Genomic DNA, 20,757 nt, shown 5'->3' on the forward strand with positions numbered 1-20,757 from the left:
TGACACCCTGTTGGTCAGGGTGGTGGGAGCAGTCCTATTAAATGGTGGCTGTAGTCCTGTTGGAGTGATGGATGTGGTTCTGTCAAAGCAGTGATCCTGTTGAAAAGTCTAGTCCTTCTCTGGAGCTCTAGTGGTGGATATGATGCTCTTTTCCCTTTTCCTGTGGAATCCAGTGGTACTGCTCTGGTGTTCTAAGCCTCAGATTATATACAGTTTGGACTGTTTGATTCCCCCCCCCCCCCCCCCCCCCCGGCAGAGCATCTCACAATGGGATGGTGTAATTTTGTGAGCCATTCTGTGAGACCTTGATGGCCCATTAGCAGAGATAGCCCTCTGAAGGGAGTTATTAGGGCTGTCTCCTGGTGGAGATAAAGAACGCTGCCCCACCTGTTTTAACATCTTATGAAGACAGTAATAGAATACAAACTTTTGGTTACATCTTACACTGTAACCTAAGACACCATTTAAGTAGGTTCTTGTACCTTTTCTGAACTCTGAACTTTTCCTCTAATTTCTTTTACTGGATCAGATATAGTTGTTGCCCTCTCTCGCAGTTGCCAACCCCTTAATCCTTTCATCTTCACCTTTCTTCTGTATCAACTTCTTCTATCTTTATCTTCTGTTAGTTTACCAGTGTTCTCTAACCCTTATCTGTGTTCCCTAATTTTTCTCTTTCTCCCACTTACAAAAAAACCAGGCTGTCTTGAGCCTCGCTCAACTACAATATGGGAAGTACTGCAGCTCATCATTATTAAATTTCAGATATACAGTCCCTATGCATGTGATAGACATTTTGATTAAAAGTAGTGAGGATTTAGCCCTCTTGCAAGGCATATTAGCTGAGAGCCATCTTGAATTAGCATTTTTATAACCAATGTTTGTGGGATTTCTGCAATATCCTATGTCACAAAAGTAAGGAGGAGATCATGACAACTGACAACATCTTCTTTCCAAGTGGTCCCTATCTGCATGATCATTCTGCTTGGAATATGGACATGGTTTGTACTTTCCTACTGTAAAAAAGCGTGCACTGATCAGGGAAGTATGCAATGCAATAAACACAACAGTGTATGTCCCTAAATTAAACATCCTTCTTTGCTGTTGCACTGCAGCTTTATCTGGGGATCTCTGCACCGGCTAAATACACTACTGCAGAAAAGAATGTAAATCAGACAGTACGGCTTCATTGGGATTTAGTTCTAACACTCCCTAAGGAATTACTGCAGAATTTCTTCTGGAGAAAAGTATACTCTCTTCCTATCACCCACACAAAAGAAATGGCTGAGAAATTTGAATAAGCTTATTCTGTCTCCTCACTATTGATCCTGTGATTGTTCTGCAAAGCAATTACAAAGACTACATCAGCACTGCATGCTGGTCACAAAAGTGACAGGGAAAGTGTGGAGAGCTTTGTGGACAGTTGGCTAGCTGAGAAAAGTCACGTCGACATAATACCGTTGGTTAAGTTAGAAGGAGACAAGTCTAGGATTCAGCAGTCAGTGTCCAATCACTGACAAGGGCATTGTGTCCTTGCTGCAACAACTGGATAGAGGAGAGGATCTTTTGCCAGAATATGAGGATAGTTTCAGCAGAATAACCACAAGAATGTAGAAGTAGTAACAAAATAACCATAAGAGTATAGAAGTAGGTGTGGTTGACCAATAAGTAATTAACCAATAATGAGCTCAGCTTTGCAATATGTTTAAGCTTCCACCAATAGAAATATGTGTGAACTATCAATAAAGTTTGAGACTTGCTAATCACACATATTGTGTGCCGCATTTCTTCCGCCGATCTGACAAATGGTGACCCCGCGATGTGATACCGGCAACGACAACCATGGTGGATCGGTGTAGGAGTTCGGGTCCTGTCGCAGCAAGGACGGCGAACAAGCACCGTTGAAAAAGGGAAGGTGCCACACCCTGGGTGACCTCAATGGAGAGCCCGGCCGATATGTGCTGCCGAGACCTTGTAGGGCTGCAACAGCACGCTGAGGTTCTTAAAATGGATAGAGAAAGGCAAGCAGCATATGATTTATTTACTTGCTTTTTACAAAAGCATCAGGTTAAGGGCATAGATTTGCAGAAAGAGCTTCCTGGGTTGTTAGCTTATGGGTATGAACAGGGACTTTTTCAAAATCCTCATACAGTACATGAGTTAACAGAGTGGCGCAAATTTAGGGACAAGATGTGTCAGGCAGTCATAGATGATGATAAAACTTCAAAAAAGTTGGGAAAGTTGTGGCGAGCTGTGCATGATGAGTTATTACAATATCAGGCAGAAGAAAAGGCTGCTCAGCAAGCTAGCGTGGTGCATCAAAGGAATAAGAGTTGTGGGGACTGGTTTAATTGTCTGTTACCCCCTGCCACATCTACAGTCATTTTGCCACCAACATCGGCTCCTGCTTCAAGCAGCAGCTCACCCCCTGCGTGTGCTACAACAGCACCATCCGCACCGCCTGTGTCAAACCCTCCATCTCCTCCTTCTAGTAATGTGCCAATCCCTGGGTCAGAGAGTGACCTAGCGGGGGCCATTGCACGGGGGCGAAGGGAGGTATGGCCAGCGGTAGCAAAAGATATCATGGACACAGGGGATGAGGAGGCTATAAAAGCCTCCTCATTTGGCTCATTTGGATTGACCATCCATTTGGCTCAAATGGATCGACCAAAAGCAGCTATGGATGTTGCTTGTCCGGTGATATATTCACCTATGGCAGGGGGTGGGTTTCAAGCAACAATAACTGCTCTAGACTGGAAGTTGTCGCAATTATGGTCCACAGTTAGTCAATTTGGGGTAACCGGTGAGCCCACAAAACAAATGCTTGATTATATCTGGGCGACTCAGATTTTGCTGCCGGCTGATTGCAGAGGAATAGCGAAGCTTATCTTCACTCAGCATCAGCAGCTCTTTTTTAATGCACACTGGCAATCACTCTGTCAGGAAAGTGTAGCAGTAATGCGGCAGCCAGTTAACCCGTTACATGGGGTAACCCTGGAGGAGTTAATGGGTCTAGGGCCTTTTCTTCGGATAGAAGCACAAGCATTACTCGGTCCTGATAAATGTCGGGAGGCTATGCGTCTGGTGCGGTTGGCTATAGATAGGATAAAAGAGCTGGGGGGAATTCCTTCTTATATGGGAATAGAGCAAGGAAGAGATGAGTCATTTGGAGCTTTTATAGATAAGGTAGCCAACGCTATTGAGCGGACAGGAGTCCCTGATTTCATGAAGGGTACTTTATTAAAACAATGTGCACTTCAGAATAGTAATCAGACTACAAAGAACATATTGAATACCCTAGGAGCTAATTGGTCTATAGAAGAAGCTTTAGAATGATTGGCCAATGTGCCCGTAGGAACTCAAGCAATGTTAGTAGATGCTATTAAGGAGTTAGGAGCAGAATTACAAAAACAGGCAGAAGCTTCACAAAAAGAGGCAGAAGCCTCACAGAGTCAGGTGTTAGTTGCTCTTGCCCCCCTACAAGCAACAGCAACAATTACTCCACGGGCTCCATCTACTGGCCGATTCAAATGTTACCAGTGTGGAGGTATAGGACACATGCGACGGGCTTGTCCAGCAGTCAGCATCTGGTGCCAAAATTGTCGCTCAGATACTCACAATACTGGAGCTTGCCGACACCGCTCGGGAAACGGGAAAGCCAGCGCATCCACCAGCCGCCACGCCCAGACACAAGTAGCTGCTGTCAATACCTCAGCCCAGCTTCCCTTCAACCAGCCACCGCCAGGAGCCTTGGATTGGATGTGGCAGCCTCAGCAGCAGTAACCTTGATGACCACCCAACCGGAAAAGGTTCCGACTGGAATAAAGGGACCAATCATCATTGATGGATTACCTATGGGAGCTTTACTTCTGGGTCGTTCCTCAGCTACCATGATGGGATTATTTGTTTTACCTGGGGTAATAGACGCTGATTATACAGGGGAAATTTATGTTATGGTGCATACTCTTTTTCCACCTATACAAATCAAGAAAGGAAAAGGATAGCTCAATTGATTCCTTTGGAACAAATGGCTAGAACTTTACCCCCTCATCAAACACAGTCGAGAGGGGAGCGAGGATTTGGTTCTACTGGAGAACTTACTTTATTAACAATGAACCTTAATGGTCGACCAAAGCGCACTGTAATAATGATTATTGGGGTGAAAGGCGAACCTTGGAAGGATTATTGGATACTGGCACGGACTCCAGCTTTGTTAGTCCAGATTTTTGGCCCCACAACTGGCCATTACAGCCAACCACAGTGACAGTTACCGGGGTTGGAGGCCTGACACTTGCAAGAAAATCACCCGTGTTACCTGTAACTATTGATGGAAAAACTTTGTGGAGTGTTTTCTCAATTGTACCTTTGCCCCCTACTGTGCAGTGCCTTATTGGTCGGGACATTTTGGCTCAAATGGGAGCAGCACTGACAAACAAGCACCCTTTAGGCTAATGGCCATTGCGTGGACTTTCCCAATCCCATTAACTTGGACCACGGACATTCCAGTGTGGGTTAAGCAGTGGCTGTTAAAAAGGGAAAGTCTGGAACAAGTTCATATACTAGTACATGAACAATATACACAAGGTCATTTACAGTTGTCAACAAGTCCATGGAATACCCCTATCTTTGTTATTAAAAAGAAGTCGGGGAAGTACCGCTTAATACATTATTTGCGGGCTGTAAATGAACAAATGGAGCCTATGGGAGCCTTACAACCAGGATTACCTAATCCGGCTATGTTGCCAAGAGACTGGCCACTTTTGATTATTGATCTTAAGGACTGCTTTTTTACTATTGCTCTTCATCCTCGAGACACTCGGAGGTTTGCCTTTACTGTGCTGGCTTTAAACAGGGAAGAGCCGGACAAGAGATTTGAATGGGTTTCTCTTCCCCGGGGCATGCGCAACAGCGCCACCTCGTGTCAACTGTATGTTGACAATGCTTTACAACCTTTGTGGCAAGCCTGACCTGAAACAGTCATTTATCATTATATGGATGATATTTTATTTGCGCAGCCACAACCTTTTAAAGGTCAACAAATTCAAAAGATACATGATGCCTTGAAGCTACATGGATTGGCTGTAGCTCCTGAAAAAATTCAATTATCTGGGCCTTGGAAATATCTAAGATGGATACTTACTGATCAAACTGTTACCCTCCAGAAATTGCAATTAAATATTAAAATACATACATTGCATGATGCTTAAAAGTTACTTGGTGATCTGCAATGGCTGCGCCCTATTGTAGGCATCCCTAATGAGCTATTAGATGAACTTCGACCTTTACTGAAGGGAACTGATCCGGCACAGCCTGTTCATGTAACCTCTGGACAGGTTAAGACACTGCAACAGATACTGGACTGTGTGACGCAAGGCAGTGTTCAGAGATGCGATCTTAACCTCCCCATACAGCTGACAGTTTGGTGTGGAACTAAATTTTTACTGGGTGCACTTACTCAGCAAGACAGAAAAATGGAGGAGGTGTGGGCCTTGGAATGGATATCTCCTCCACTTCAAGAGCATAAAACCATTCTTCAAAAAATTGAAATTTTGGCTGATTTGCTCAAAAAGGGTTGTGAACGGGCGTTACAGATTACGGGAAAGGAACCTGATCAGATATGGATACCAATGAAGAAGGATACATTGACCTGGTACCTGACAAACAGTATGGAATTACAAGAGGCTCTGTTGGGAGCCGGTAGTGTGATTGCCACTGATGATATTCCCAATATACCGTTAAATCGGATAGGGCAGTCGGGTTGGATTCAATGCCCAAAAAGATCACAAAAGCCCTTATTGGATGCTATAGCAGTTTATACGGATGCAGGAAGAAAATCCAAAACTGCTGCAGTGATCTGGCAGAAAGAGGGACAATGGCACCATCAAATACTCCAGGCTTCTGAGCTGGATACCTTAATAACAATGGAGCTATTGGCTGTTCTATGGGCCATGATGCATTTCTCTGGGCCTCTCAGCATAGTGACAGATTCTTTGTATGTTGCAGGAGTGTGTGAATGAATAGAAGATGCTTCTATAAAAGAGGTTCAAAACAGGAGGTTGCATGAGCTGTTTATACAGTTGCAGAGGGCAATTAAGTTGAGGAAGCATTCTTTCTCTGTTATCCATATCAGAAGTCACAAGTGAGATATTGGTCTAGGAGAAGGTAACGTGCGAGCAGATAAGCTAGTCTGAATCACACAAGCAACTCCAATTCCCAGGCAGACTATAGCCAGAGAGGCACATTCCATGTTCCACCAAAATGCAAAAGGCCTCCATAGAGAATTTCAGATATCTATGGAGGAGGCACGGGCAATAGTCAAACCCTGTCCTATATGTAGTAATCATAATGGAGGCGGTGGACTAGGTCTGGGAGTTAACCCAAGAGGGCTGAACACAAATGAGACCTGGCAAATGGATGTCACACATGTTGCTGAGTTTTAAGGATGAAGTACGTGCATGTTATGATAGATACTTATAGTCATTTTATATGGGCCACAGCACAAACTGGTGAGAAAGCAGGGCAGGTGGAGAGGCATCTCAGTAGTTGTTTTGCAGTAATGGGAGTGCCACAGCGCATCAAGACAGATAACGGGCCTGCTTACTGTAGCAAAAGAATAAAGCAATTCATGCAAATGTGGGGGATAGAACACGTTACAGGCATCCCTAATTCTCCTACAGGGCAAGTGATCATAGAAAGAGCAAATGGTACCTTGAAAAGATATCTGAGTAAATACACAGATATCAGAAAGCCACAAGAAAGATTGTTAAAGTGTTTATTTGTTTTGAATCACTTGTGTGGTTTTGGGGAAAGTAAAGTTCCTGCTGTAATTCGTCACTATGTACAGGAAAGAGATGATGTGAAACAAGATGTATGGGTAAGATACAGGGATCCTAAAACAGGACAATGGCAAGGTCTTGCTAAGCTGTTATATTGGGGCCACGGATATCTTTGTGTTTCTATCCCTACAGGATCTTTGTGGATACCTGCTAAATGGACCTGAGCAGCTGTGTTTGATGGAACACCTCAATCAACTGAGCAAAGAGGATCATCAGCGAGTGGAGACGAAGCTGTTGATCATCCTTCGATCAATACTTCTTAAACTGAAAGGACAGTGTGATTTTGCCATTGACCAAGCGGTTGATCGGTGCAAATCTGTTGATAATATATTAAGTTTGCTTTCAGTGCTTTCTACATTTGAATTTAGAAGGCCTAGGATTTTAGCTTGTATTAAGTGTCAAAATAGACATTGTGCTGCATGGATACTGCTTTTTTTGCGGGGGTTGTCTGGAAACTAAGTGGATGCATCAATCCCAATTACCTGAATTGTGGTGTAGGAGCTGTGATTTCTATTGGCAGTCAAACTCCTGGCAGAGAGAACTTGAAGCATTTACAGGGTTACCTGGCCGCCAAGGGTTACAGTTGTATGAATCCCCAGAACAGAAAATCCTTGCATGGTTTAGGTGGGAAACCCAGCACTTAGTCAAACATGCTTTAGTCATGTATTTTACAGTCTAAGTGTGGTAAGGGTATTCCCCTGTCACAGTCAAGTGTGATAGGTCCTATTTCAGGAGGTCAGGATCCCAACGGAGTGTGGGATGATTGTTTGAGAGACCTAAAGAGGTTAAATATTGGCAGGTCAAAGGGAAAGAGAAGAGGAAAAAAGAGATATTCTTAAAGGTTTGTTTGTTTGTTTCCAAAATGTCTGGGTGGTTCAAAGTGGTGCCTGGAAAGATCAAGGTGACGTGGAGACCTTATGCTATTACTTCATTAATCTTTGCTCTTTTTGTGGATAGTGCAGACAAGCATGGGCCCCACTTCAGCCCAAGACTAATATATGGGTCACCCTGGCAAACTTAACTAAACAGGAGGCTATTTGCCTGTCATTATCTTCTCCTGGCAATCCATTTACAACGTGTTTGGTTGGGTTACCAGCAGATCCCTGGCCATGCCCCTCACATGTACCCACCTGTAGAGTCAACAATGCTAGGGCAAGCGTGGATAATTGGGATCAATGGATTTCTTATTTTCCTATAGCACCACAGGAACCCCAAGAATTGGAGCTGTTAGGTTCAGTGATGGCAGATGCATGTCTTAATTTCAACCATAGAAGCCAGCTGCCAGCCAAGAACCATTCCAATATTGTAACTTCCAGCATGGCTGTCTACCGTAATGCAACAGCCTGGTGCAATTATACCACAAAGAAAGTGTCAATCTCATCAAATGACCCTATTCAATTGCCAGCAGGATACTTCCTGATATGTGGGGACCGTGCTTGGGCCGGTATCTCATCAATGCTGCACGGGGGACTGTGTACAATTGGACGGCTGTCTCTACTTACACCCAACACATCCATGATACTAAACATGAGCCACCACCATTGTCGAAATAAACAAATGGCTTATGCATTTGCTGCAGATGTAAAATTCTGGTCCCCAGAGGCCATAGTTGCAGCATCTTTCTTGGCTCCAGGGGTATCGGCCACAGGTGCTCATGCTATTTTAAACAAGTTGGGATGTTGGCCGGCTAAGCAAACCAATGCAACCTCTTTGGCACTTTCTAGCCTTTTGCTTGATGTTGATTCTATTTGCCATGCGACACTTCAAAATAGAGCTGCAATCGATTTTCTTTTACTTGCACAAGGCCATGGTTGTGAAGAATTTGAGGGCATGTGTTGCATTAATCTTTCTGATCATTCACAGTCCATTCACTCCCAACTCTCTGAGTTGCAGAGGTTAACTGGAAACCTACAGGTAGAATCGGGCCTTGGTATTGATGGATGGCTCAAATCATTAGGCCTGGGATCATGGTTACGCTCTATTGTTAAGGTTGGCATTATAGTGGGCATTATAGCTTTGTTACTAGTATTAATTTTGCCGTGCTTTTGCATATGCCTACAGAACATGGTGCAAAAGATGATATCTGCCGCATTCAATCAGACCATGCTTGTTCAACAGAAAAACGGGGGAAATGTGGAGAGCTTTGTGGACAGTAGGCTAGCTGAGAAAGGTCACGTCGACATGATACCGTTGGTTAAGTTAGAAGGAGACAAGTCTAGGATTTAGCAGTCAGTGTCCAATCACTGACAAGGGCATTGTGTCCTTGCTGCAACAACTGGATAGAGGAGAGGATCTTTTGCCAGAAATATGAGGATAGTTTCAGCAGAATAACCACAAGAATGTAGAAGTAGTAACAAAATAACCATAAGAGTATAGAAGTAGGTGTGGTTGACCAATAAGTAATTAACCAATAATGAGCTCAGCTTTGCAATATGTTTAAGCTTCCACCAATAGAAATATGTGTGAACTATCAATAAAGTTTGAGACTTGCTGATCACGCATATTGTGTGCCGCATTTCTTCCACCGATCCGACAGGAAAGTGAATGGGAATATGGATTCTGACCTGGCTTTTGTGCCTCTGAACATCACGAGAAATTTAACATCCACCAACCCAAACCATGAGTCCTATATGGTAGAATAACTATGCAAAAAAATGCACCTTAGTGCATTATCTTTTATTCTGCTGCCTATGGAAAGCTGTTGCATATAATTATGAAGTATTTTATGTGATGCTATTTGTAATGCCAGTAAGGTCAAAAATGTAATACTGGACTTCTGCTACAAGAGGAAGAGATAATATTTCAAGAGGTGTACATTTTGATGAAAGTGTGCTAGATGATGATAATCAGAAGCATACAAAATATTCAAATTTAGGCTGTATGAGCAATTCTGTAAGTTTTAAGTGTTCTGTGCACATTAGTCATAAGCAACTAGTGGGATATCTGGTGCCTTTGCTTAAACCATCAATGAAAATATGAAGGATATTGAAGTCAGCAATGACAAAAGATTAAAGTAGCAGTAGTACTTATAAATTCACAAAGCACCATTCATTGTTTTAGCTGGGTTTTTTACAAAATTTTTTTTTTAATTGTTAATACTACTAAATACATTCCATAGGATTAAATCAGAGTCAATGTTGTTAAGCAAATGCAAGAATGCCGCACAGTCTTGCCTGCTCCTGAAATAAAAGCATGTACACATGACCTTTACATAATGTGTATTTTGTTGAAAGTTACTATATAGGAATCAGAAATCTGTATTCACTGTAATTTGATAGATTGACATTAATATTACAGGGTAAAAAAAATAGTTTAAGGGTACCTGACAAACTTACCTCATTCATCCTTCCACTTTGAGTTAAAAACCCAGATTTGTGTAACTTGGTCCTAAAGACAACTAGGGATAGAAATGATACAACTTCCCCTGGAAATCTCTTCTAGTGTTTCTTTATCCTCAGGGATAAAACAGCCTGAACTAATTCAGAAGAGATTTCTGGCCACCTACATAAAACATGAAATACTCTTAATGAAAAAGGGACTTTATATGATAATATGCATTAACAAACTTATTTTTTTCATCTTTCTAGGCACCATCTTCAGCATGAAATGCAGTTCTTCAAGAACTCTTTGCCATAGAAACTAATTAGCAGTCTGAAATTTGAAATGCTTAAATGCAAGATTATTTGTATTATTCACATTTTTGCTCCTCCAGTAGTCTTCGTGAAAGAAATGCTACTATTATCACCAGATGCCACAAAATAGGATTTACTGAGCATGTTTCTGGTTCACAGAGCTACACCATGCCTCTAATTAATGTAAAATAAATCATACTATTTGATATAAATGCTATTCAAACATTTAAATTAATTAGTGATTTAAATATCATTAGGATGTATGAGAAAGGGGAAATAATTTCAAGGCATAATTTAGATAGCTTTTTAGAAGTATGAACTGCTGTAGTGGTACAAAGATAAAGGAATTGGTGAAATACTAAATATGAATATTTAAACTCTGCACAGTAAACTCATTTTCTGTAAAATATTAATTCTATCATTGTAAATTAAATGTAACATCTGGCCGAATTATATTACATATGTGCTATACATATATGTATTATTTGTGTCTGCCTGTTACTTGAGAATAAAACTATAGTAGTTTTAAGTAGAGAATTCAGTAGAGAATAAAACTATACCAGGAGGGAAACCCAAGGAAGGGCAGAACAGCTGAGAGGGTCCTCCTCATTTTAGTCAGAGCTGTAAGTCTATTTCTGAATGAAAGCTCAGGAGTGATTTGGAAGAGGAATGAACAAATTGGGAACTTGTTCTGGATCCACTTCTAAGGAGCTTCTGAGACTCTGGGTCCTTGTTACATAGTTAACATTAGAGCTTTGAATGGCATGGACGGGAGGTGAAGACAGTGAATCACTCTAGGGGATGAGCTGGTTTACGTCTGAAGATGCCACAGTCCTTTTCTGACCCAGAAGTATGTTTTCATGTTAGTAGAATGACAGGCATGGGAACAGCTGAAATTTTCAGGAAAATGCCACAGGTTGTTATGTGCATTGTGCTTTTGTTGAGAAGTGGTTTTCTCCATGTTTTACCCAAGTATGAACTGACAGTTTTTCATTGTAGTAACTGGAAAAATCCTTTTGAGTCTTGATGGTTAGGAGCTTGAACAATTTTTTGTCAATTTCAGTCAGACTGGTTGCAACCAGGCCAGGCAGGGAAAGAAAAGTACACTGCTGGGCACAGCAGGAACATTACTGTCAATTCTCAACTGTCTTAGACGCAGGCAGGGATTTCTTGTGTTGAGTGAGAATTAGTTCTCATGAAGCAGCAAGGGAGCTGAGTTTTAACCTTCAGGGAGGAAGAAGTGCAGCAGTAGGTAGAGGAGAAGATGATGGAGGCAACACTGTTTTCTTTTGAACCTACATGTGGTCTGGCATGAAACCAAAGAGCTGCTGTGGCTAACTGTATCATAAGCTGCCTTTGGCAGTTGAGGATGTAATCAAGTAAAATTACCTCTGAACATGGCTGAATTCGGGATCCTCTATGTACATTTTGCCTATTTTCAATTAGTCTATCTAAATACAAAAATAATCTAATATACAAAAATTATATAAGGTATAAAAATATCACAGATATTCAATAGAATTGACATCCTTACTTTTAGGCTAAACATGTCATGTAGTTTTTACAAAGGTATTAAGTAGAGTTTTGCATTGAATCAGCTTTTTTTTTTTTTAAGAATGTCAGGTATTATACAATGGGAAATTTGAAATTCATTCTCACAGATAGAATGGGTTTTTCTCCCTTTGCTGCTGATGCCTTAGAGAGATCACTTTCTGAGACTAAGTTATTAGAGCCACAGCAGAGAAGAGCAGAAGAAAATGCAGCTTGTGTGGAAGGAAACTGAAATTTCTATTCCATTCTACTGAGACTGAATTAAAACTTTTTTTTACTACACTCAACTGATTTTTACAAAAATCAGTTGGTAATTGATTGAAATTGAAAGGCTACTATTAGTAGCCTTAAGATTTTCAACAACTTCTCTAACATTTCCTCACTCCTCATGCCTGTGAGGGAGTACTCTCCTAGAAAGGAAGGATGCGTTCTTCCAAATTTCTTTGCATCCGCCTGTGAAATGTCATGGATCAGTTCTGGACACAAGATAGCAGACCAAATAGACCCAGGGAAGGTTCTGTCATCCCATGAGCTCTTGCTTGTAATTTAAGCTAGGAAAGAGAAGTCACACTAAATTTACCATCAAAGCCTTCCTAGATCCCTGTGGGAGGTGTGTCATAGTGGTCTTACTTGTTCTGTAAGAGCAAACATAAGGGCTGTGGGCAGATCCCTGTCACACAGAATTAGCATAGTTCCAGTTCACTCACTTTGAAAAAGGCAAACAGTACCGAGAAAAGCGGATTTAGCCAATAATTTAATCTTCATGTGGCATTATCCATCTCAAAGGTTTGGGGTTTTTGTTTCGTTTACGGGTTTCGTGGGTGTCTTTTTTTTTTTTTTTTTTTTTTTTTTTTTTTTTTTTTTTTTTTTTTCCCCTGCATTTCAGAGAAACTGTCACAGCAGAAATTAGGAAAATAACGGCCGTATTGAGGCGGTGTGGATGAAACAAGACCCTGACCCTGGAGAGCGCGGCATGGGCGGTGGATTTGGCCGGACTCCAGGCGGGTCTGTGCGGGAGCCACGTCGCTTCCCGTCTGCATTCCCGCCTTCTCCTGCGGCTTTGGGACAGTAAGACCGGGAAAAACCCCCAGTGCCTTGTTCGAGCCACAATCAACCATACCGGGAACGAGGGGGAAAAAAAATAACCAATGACCAAAATCCCTCATCCTTCACTGAAGTGTGTTCCTTTTCTGCGGCACAGCAATTGGCAGTCCTTCGCTCTCACTTTCAGACGCCCAGCTGGCAACACGGACACAACGGACATGACCCAGGCAAGAAGGGCGAGCCTTCTTCAAACCCGGGGGAGCCGCCCGCGGAGCTCTGCCCCCTCCTCTCGCCCCGCCGGCGCCGCCCGCGTCCTCCGCCCTCCTCCCCGCGCCAAGGCCCCACCCGCTCTGTCTGCATTGGCCACGCTTCGCCCGCCCCCACCCCCGCCCCGGCGAGGGCGGCACTGGCCGCACCTTCGGCCGAGGGGCTCTGCAGCAGGTCTGGATGGGGAGGGGGACCCGCGGAGCGGTTCTCGGCTCGGCCCTGCTCATCTAACGCCCAGCGACGCCGCGGACTCGTCTCCCCGGCCGAGGCGAGCTTGCAAGCCCAGCTGCCTTGCAGGGCAAAAGATAGACAAACTAAACGCCAAAGAACCTCCAGCCTCTGTTTCTGCCTGGTTTTATTTTATCTCCTGTAATTATTTCGGAAAAAAATAACCAAAAAATACATCGCCGTGTTTTTAACAATTCGTGCCGCGTGTGCAGCTGTTTCCAGCACACCCCTGATAAACAAAGGAAAAGGGGGAGGGGGCCACGTTTCGCAGAAGACATGCGTTCCGTCAGGAAGAGGTGGACTGTGTGCACCATAAGTCTCCTCCTCATCTTCTATAAGACGAAGGAAATAACACGGACCGAGGAGCGGCAGGAGGCAGCTCTCGCCGGGTAACTGCGGGGTGCCGTGACGGGAGGGCGATCCGAGAGGGCGGCTGGGCCGTAGGGGTTGTCAGGTGCTCCGGCGCTACTCGGGCTGTGACTCGCAGCCTGCGATACCGGCGCAGCTCGGCGCTCTCGCTGACGGGCACTGCCCGAGGGCCCGGATGCTGCTACGGGACGAGTGGCGAGTGGGGCTTGCTACCGGGGCTCGGCGGCCGAGGATGGGTGCGAGTGCACGGGAAAGGACAGGAGCTGCCCTGCTTCGGAAGTTGCCTCTCAGCCGCCGTAACGGGGCGCTCCTGGGGAGTTTCACTTGTCCGCGGCTGCCCGGGAGACCGGGACGGCTCGAGGTCGCTAGAGCTCGTTGTGCCTCGGTTTCTTGCCTTTCGCAGTCAGGCGTGGTGGGATGCGGGTGAACGTCTGCTTCCGTCTTTGATGTTTGCCTGGAAGCTGTGCTTAACTTGGCTTTTTCGTAAGGATTCTTGCTCTGAGAAAAGTGTAGGTCTCTTAGATCTCGAGCTTCCTCCACTGGAAAGTCTGGTCCCTCGCTGAGATCATTTGTTACATACTCTTTCCGTTTGCTGCCTGTGGTTGACTCAAAACGAAGGGCATTTTTATCTTTGCACCTCAGCTTTCTCTTTATGTATGTGAATTCATCCTGCATTCCTCATTTTTCTCCCATCTTTCAGCTGTTCTCTGGAGATGCTGGGTTTTCAGCTAAGCTGGTTTTTCCATCTAGATGTATAAGATTTTGTTTTCTCTGGAGCAATGCATAAATTTATTGGTCGTTCAATGTAATCGATAAAAGCTAAGTAGAAACTCACACTTTCTATTTGTTTGTGCATGTCGACTGTGGGTAGAATTCTTTCACCGCAGATTTTTGTCCTCCTGTGTAAGCCCTTACCGTAATTTAAGGAGGAGGCATAACGGGGTTGTAAGTACCCGTACAGGCCTGGAGGAAGCTGAGGCAATTACAGCCTACTTGGCCCCGGGAGTTAAAGACAAAGCACATCCCTTTTTCTCAGGCAGTCTGGTGAGGGAAGGGGACACAGGCAGCTGAGCACGGCTGGGCAGCTGTCGCCCCGGCACATGCTGAGGGCAAGGGCTGTCCTCACCTGTGTGTGCAATATTTACTTCCTTTTTTATTCAAGATTTTTACAGCTTTCTGGTATCTCTTCCTCTTGTTCAACCTGGGTGTAACCCGGTTTCTACCACAAACCTATCTGTATTCTTAGGAGATATACAGAAGTTTAAAATTTGGGGTTACAGCTATGTGAAAACAGATGTGAAAATGAACATGTGAGGTAGAATTGTCATTGATACCCATGTTTCTTAGTATGTGCTCCTTCCTCTCAGACTAGAAGGAACTGATGAAATTGTTCAGAAATCACTTCATATCAGTTCAAAATGAAAAAAACTGCCTTCTACTCACTGCACATTGTTTGACACAACTTAAAACCTTACTAAAATGAACTGTTGTTTTAATATTAAATGGAAGGAAACAAGTGTGTTTAGTTATAAATACACATGTTCCTAACAAACCTTTTAAAATACAGCTATAATATACTTCTGACTAGTCATTGTGATATCTCTATTTCTTTATCAGGGAGACTTCTTGTGCTGTATGGTACTACTCACTTTCACTATGGAAATGTTTTTTCTCTTCACAGCCTGTCATCCCATTCATTACCGTATGAAGCAAAATAAATAGCCTAAAAATGTATTGCTCATCACTACTGCCTCTATTGATGTTACACTTTCCTTTCTCCTGAATTAGGGGTTTGGGATGTTGGGTTATTTTTGACTGGTCATGTGGGCAAGCAAAGTCAGTTTTCCATGGGTTATTTTACTTTCAGAAGTTATGGATGTACGAGGTGGCCCATTTTATTTTTGCTTATTAGTGGCACCAGACAACTCAAAATGGACTGGCTATATACAATTCCAAATTACATGAGAACCTCTAAACCAGCTGTGCACTTTCATAGAGAAGTGTGCTAGGACAGTTACTGTGAAGTGCACCCTACTTCAAATAGACAGTAATTTCCCTTTAGAGGTTAAGCAAGTAATGAAGCATGCATGCTATGGGCAGAGTAGCGTTGCTTAGACAGTGTCATCTTCTACTAAAATGGAATACACTTGAAGTCAGTTACTTTATTTGATGAACTATCTTCAAGAGAAGAGAGTCTTGTTATATAGGTCTGATTGGTCACCAAGGCAAGGTAATCCAAAGTGAAGGCTGACACTATCAGTTGTAAGTTGCTGCCACAGTATGGCAGTTCTTTCAGTTATATTAGAGAGGATTTGCAATGATTCTAGAAGATACAAAATAATCCACATTTCTTCCATTTATTTACACAATGAAGAATTACCTGGAGAAAGTTTTGATTTTTATGTATTAGTTTATTTAATATTATTTTATGTGAAAATTAATGTAATAAAGGGGAGAGGAGCATCTAAATGAGCAGAATCGTATTCATAGTAATAACTTTAACACAAAGTGCTTAGGATCTTCTTTCATAAGAACATAATCTAACATTTTTTCAACGTACAATCTGTGTAATTCACTGCAGTTGTAAATTGTGACTATGGAAATCAGCCACGTATTGAGTGCTATGGTATAAGTGTTAGCAGTGCATTTTGTTACTAAGTTTTGTCACTTGTTTCACTGTTCAAGTGTGTATAAATAATATTTAATCTAGAGTAAACTAGAGACGTCTCTGAAATATCCTTAGACTGAGAGCTTTACCTGGATGTAATTTGGTCACTTTCCTTTAGATGCATGCACTCAATGCATGTAGAAAATATATGCAGGAATATATATGTAATTAATATTATTACAATGATTTTGGAAAAGTTTTAGAGAATAAAAAATTTTAATATTGCAAAAGGTATTAGCTGGATTCTGGCTATTGGATTTAGGGACTTCTGCAGCATCTTCCTGTGAATTCAAGTTAGCAGGATTTGGGTAATTTGCATACAGGTCATGAACCTAAAGTTGTAGGTTTTTGGTAGATGGCAGCCTTACCTCTGCACCAGTGTGATGTCTGGGCTGCAGGGTGTTGGCATGAGGGTGAGGAAGAAAGGGAGCTGCAAGTAATGCAGGATGGTTTTGGTGAAGAGTATGGTAATGGTTTGTTAGTTATAGGGGCTTTTGCAATGACAGCACATTTTAGAAATTACTGCATATTACCAGTTTTGTTAATTTAGCTTAATTAATGTCCTATTGTCCTTAATTAATTTTCTATTGCTTGTGTTTAGTCTGTGGTATATTTTACTAAGTATTATTGCTTTATATACAGCCAGTTATGTTGCTGTTTCTTACTAAGGGCTCTGATACCATTGTTATCAAAGCTTACAGCCACAGAAAAACAAAAGTCAGCAATTCTGGAAAGCTTTCAGTCTCACATCTTTACCATTTTGTTCCTTGAAGGGCCTGGGTCAGATATTCTGTTTCCAAGTTATTGTTATTGGCAGTATTTCAGAGCATGCTTATTTAACAGACAAACACATTTCTGTATATTATTGTCCTGTGCACACCTGAGTTACAAGACATTTTTTTGTGGTGGACTTTTACCTCCAACAACTTTGATACATTTGTGATGAACGGCCATGTTTAAACTCAACTGAACATTGCTCTGGTATCTAAAAGACTATGGATGATACACTATGGATGATAATGGAAAGATGTGGAGATAAAAATGAGTTTTAGTCGTAACACCTTAAGTTGTGCTTGTAGTATTTGGCTTCTTTGTCTCATTTATGTTATCCTGTTGGCTAATATCACTGCAGCTTGTGCTAGCTCACCAGGTGTTGAGTGGTCATCACCCAAAGCTTACTGTATTTATTTCTTTTAAGATTAGCTTGTCAAAAAGTTACAATAGTATGACTGATGGACAGGATAAGACAATTGGAATGTTTTGGATGTGTGCAAGCAAAAGTTTCATGAAGTGTTAGGAAAATTTTGTATTTTGTATATCATTAAGCTCCAAAATTCCATACTTAAAAATCTTTATCGTTATTAAGCAGGAGGCCAAAAATATCTGTTAAACCAGTATTGCAGATTATGAGCTAGGCAAACGCTTGAAATGTAACACTTGATTCTTAGTTTACTACTAGAAATTTGGAACCTAGAAGTCCGGAATCTGCCTCACAATCATAATGAAATTTTGTCCAGATTCACAATTTGGAGTTTATTGTAGTTCTTGTTATGACTATTCATTACAAATATAAACAAATTTAAGTTCCTAATTTGCATATTTAACTATTACAGATACCTGTGTCATAGATTTTTTTCTGTTACAGTTTATTTTCTTTAGAAAGCTAAGAGATAGTTGCTTATTTTTTTGTGAATAAAAGGATATATTGCTGGTGCTTGGGATGTAAATTACTTAAACTGGTGTTATCTTTATGTAATTATGTGCTTTCTATATTGCATTGCAGAGATGGTGTACTGAGTTTGAGTAGATCAATGATCAATAGCTCCGATAAGATAATTCAAAAGGGTGGCTCCTCAATTTTCCAACATGCTGCAGAAGGTTGGAAAATCAATTCTTCTTTGGTAATGGAAATAAGGTGAGTTTCTTGAATAAAATAGCAATTTGTTTCACCTTGACTATGATTATTTTAATTCATGTTTCTTTATGATTCCTTTGGTCTATAAAAAAGTCATTTGATTTACATTTGCAGGTGGATGTTTTTAAACTGTATCTATTTAGGTTTCAGTGTTAAATGACATTAGGCTTCAAAGTAAAGTCATCCTTCATAAGAATTAATAAAATGTTTTCATCTGGCTGTGACTGTAAGACCTGTGCAATCAATCTCTATTATTTATGTCCATATTTAAGCCGGTTGTCTAGAACTCTTCCACAGTCAGTGGTGAGAAACTGGTGTTTTTAGGACATGATTTTCTCTTATCCTAAAGGTTTGATATAGAACAGGTGAAAGTATCTTAAGCATACCAGTTTTTCTCCCTTGACTACAGAGGGAGCTTAGGCAAACAGCTGGGGTGCCGGAGTCAGTAGCTGGGCCATCAAGTGTTGTGAGTCCACTGGTGGCTGTGGCTGGTGCACATCACAGGGTCAGACACTGACAATAGCTGTGTCTTAAGCCGTTTCTTTTCTTGATATGAGGCCAAAAAGAGCCTTAGGCTTATGCTGAGGGGGCAACCCAGTAGCAGTGTTGAACTGTGTGATAGTTCTGATGTGTCTTTACAGTGGATCTCTGCACCTTGGGGCCACAGAGAGTAGCAAGATGCCTCTGAGTGTGTTGTGTCGTATCTTCCCCATCTTCATGAGGAAGATGGCCCATGAGAGAAGCACATGGGGCATGGATTGGCAGTGTGGAGATCTAGGAGTGTCACATGCTATGAAAAATGAGGGAAAGTAACTATTTTTAACAACAATCACATAGTAGATTAGACCTGATTTCTGAATATTAAGATTTTGAATAGTAATGTGTTCCAATTAAAATGTAGTTTCTATGTGATTTCCCTTTCCACTTTTAAATTTTTTTAAAATGAAAGGACAGTTTACAAACCCCTAAATCAGGCATTGTTTTCATGTATAAAAGCATGGCTTCTCTGAATGAGAAATTTAGGGATTTTTTTAACGTCTGCTATTTTATGTCCCTAATTCTAAAGCATGCAGAAGATAAAGGTAGCTCAGAAATGTATGTATCATAAGTTATGGGTCCAAAAGTTGGGAAAAACCAGTTTTTTCTACTTGTCAAGTAAGCTGATTTGGAAATGATTGAGTGGCTATAAGTAGAGACAATTATTCTCAGTCATTTTACTGAAAAATTGAGTATCATATTTCAGAACCATTTAAAACAGATACGCTTTGCTGCTCAAGCCAAACAACAAACAAGAAAAAGTATTACAATAACCTTTTGGTTAAAATCAAGAGAGAAAATTAAGCTTGGGTTTTGCCAATTTTCCACCTGTTCCAAATGCAAAATATATTATTCTGACAATGAAGTAAAACAGTAGAGAATGCTTTGGTATGTTTTCATCCTGTTAATACATGTGTATCATTTCATGTGTAATAATTTCAATATACTAGATTAATGAGATTCAAAATCTCATTTTTTCTTAATCAAATCAAAATCTCTTTAATCAAATGAAAATCTCTAATTTTTTCTTTATTTTTTTCTCTATTTTTTTCCTCTCCTTTGTCTCTATTTTTTCCAGAGGGGGAAATCTCTCTTACTTAGTAAATCACTATTGTGTACTTAAGAACCACTTTTATATGTGGGGGTTTTAAAATACCATGCAGGGAAGGGGGTCTTTTTTGTCTCATTAGTATAGTGAAGAAAACAGTGTATCTTGTACGCTGGCTTAAGTACTAGAAGTAGAGGTTCCACTGTAATTCTTCCATTGTAAGATTGTACTATAGAGGGCATAAAGCTGAGATTATTTAGAAGTCCATATTGCCAGTCTTGTTTTCAGAGGAAATGGCTACCTTAATGAACTCTGGGGCAGACAGAGTAGGTAGGTGTGAACCAGAAAATTGTTTTAGATTAATGTAACTTAGGGTCAAAAGTTGACATGAATTCAATGAAAGGAGACACCAGGCATAATCTTTCCAGCAATCCTCTTTGCTGACATGCATAGCACATTGAGTTATGGTTCTCAGTGGTGAGGGAGGGATGTCAGGCATGCTTTTCACTGAGGAAGCTGCATGCAAACCCTTATGATGTATTTCAGTCTGATGTTGACTAAATTATGTACATTCTCTCACTTTTTCAGGTGGTTTGCTATGCACCTGTCTTCCATGTTACAGTAAGAAGCATTTTAGCTGTAGTTTTACACTTACAGACCTATCA

General features: G+C 41.4%; 1 protein-coding gene across 1 annotated transcript in view; it reads left to right on the forward strand.

Moving 5' to 3' along the window:
* Nucleotides 1-13,104: 13,104 nt before the first annotated feature.
* Nucleotides 13,105-20,757, forward strand: part of ST8SIA4 (ST8 alpha-N-acetyl-neuraminide alpha-2,8-sialyltransferase 4) — a 54,941-nt gene continuing 47,288 nt past the window's right edge. The window contains exons 1-2 of the mRNA XM_054653438.2: nucleotides 13,105-13,944; nucleotides 18,376-18,507. Coding sequence (XP_054509413.1) covers nucleotides 13,832-13,944; nucleotides 18,376-18,507 — 245 coding nt within the window. The 5' untranslated portion in view covers nucleotides 13,105-13,831. The remainder of the gene's footprint in view (nucleotides 13,945-18,375; nucleotides 18,508-20,757) is intronic.

The sequence above is a fragment of the Agelaius phoeniceus genome, chromosome Z (genome assembly GCF_051311805.1).
Source record: "Agelaius phoeniceus isolate bAgePho1 chromosome Z, bAgePho1.hap1, whole genome shotgun sequence".
NCBI lineage: Eukaryota > Metazoa > Chordata > Aves > Passeriformes > Icteridae > Agelaius > Agelaius phoeniceus.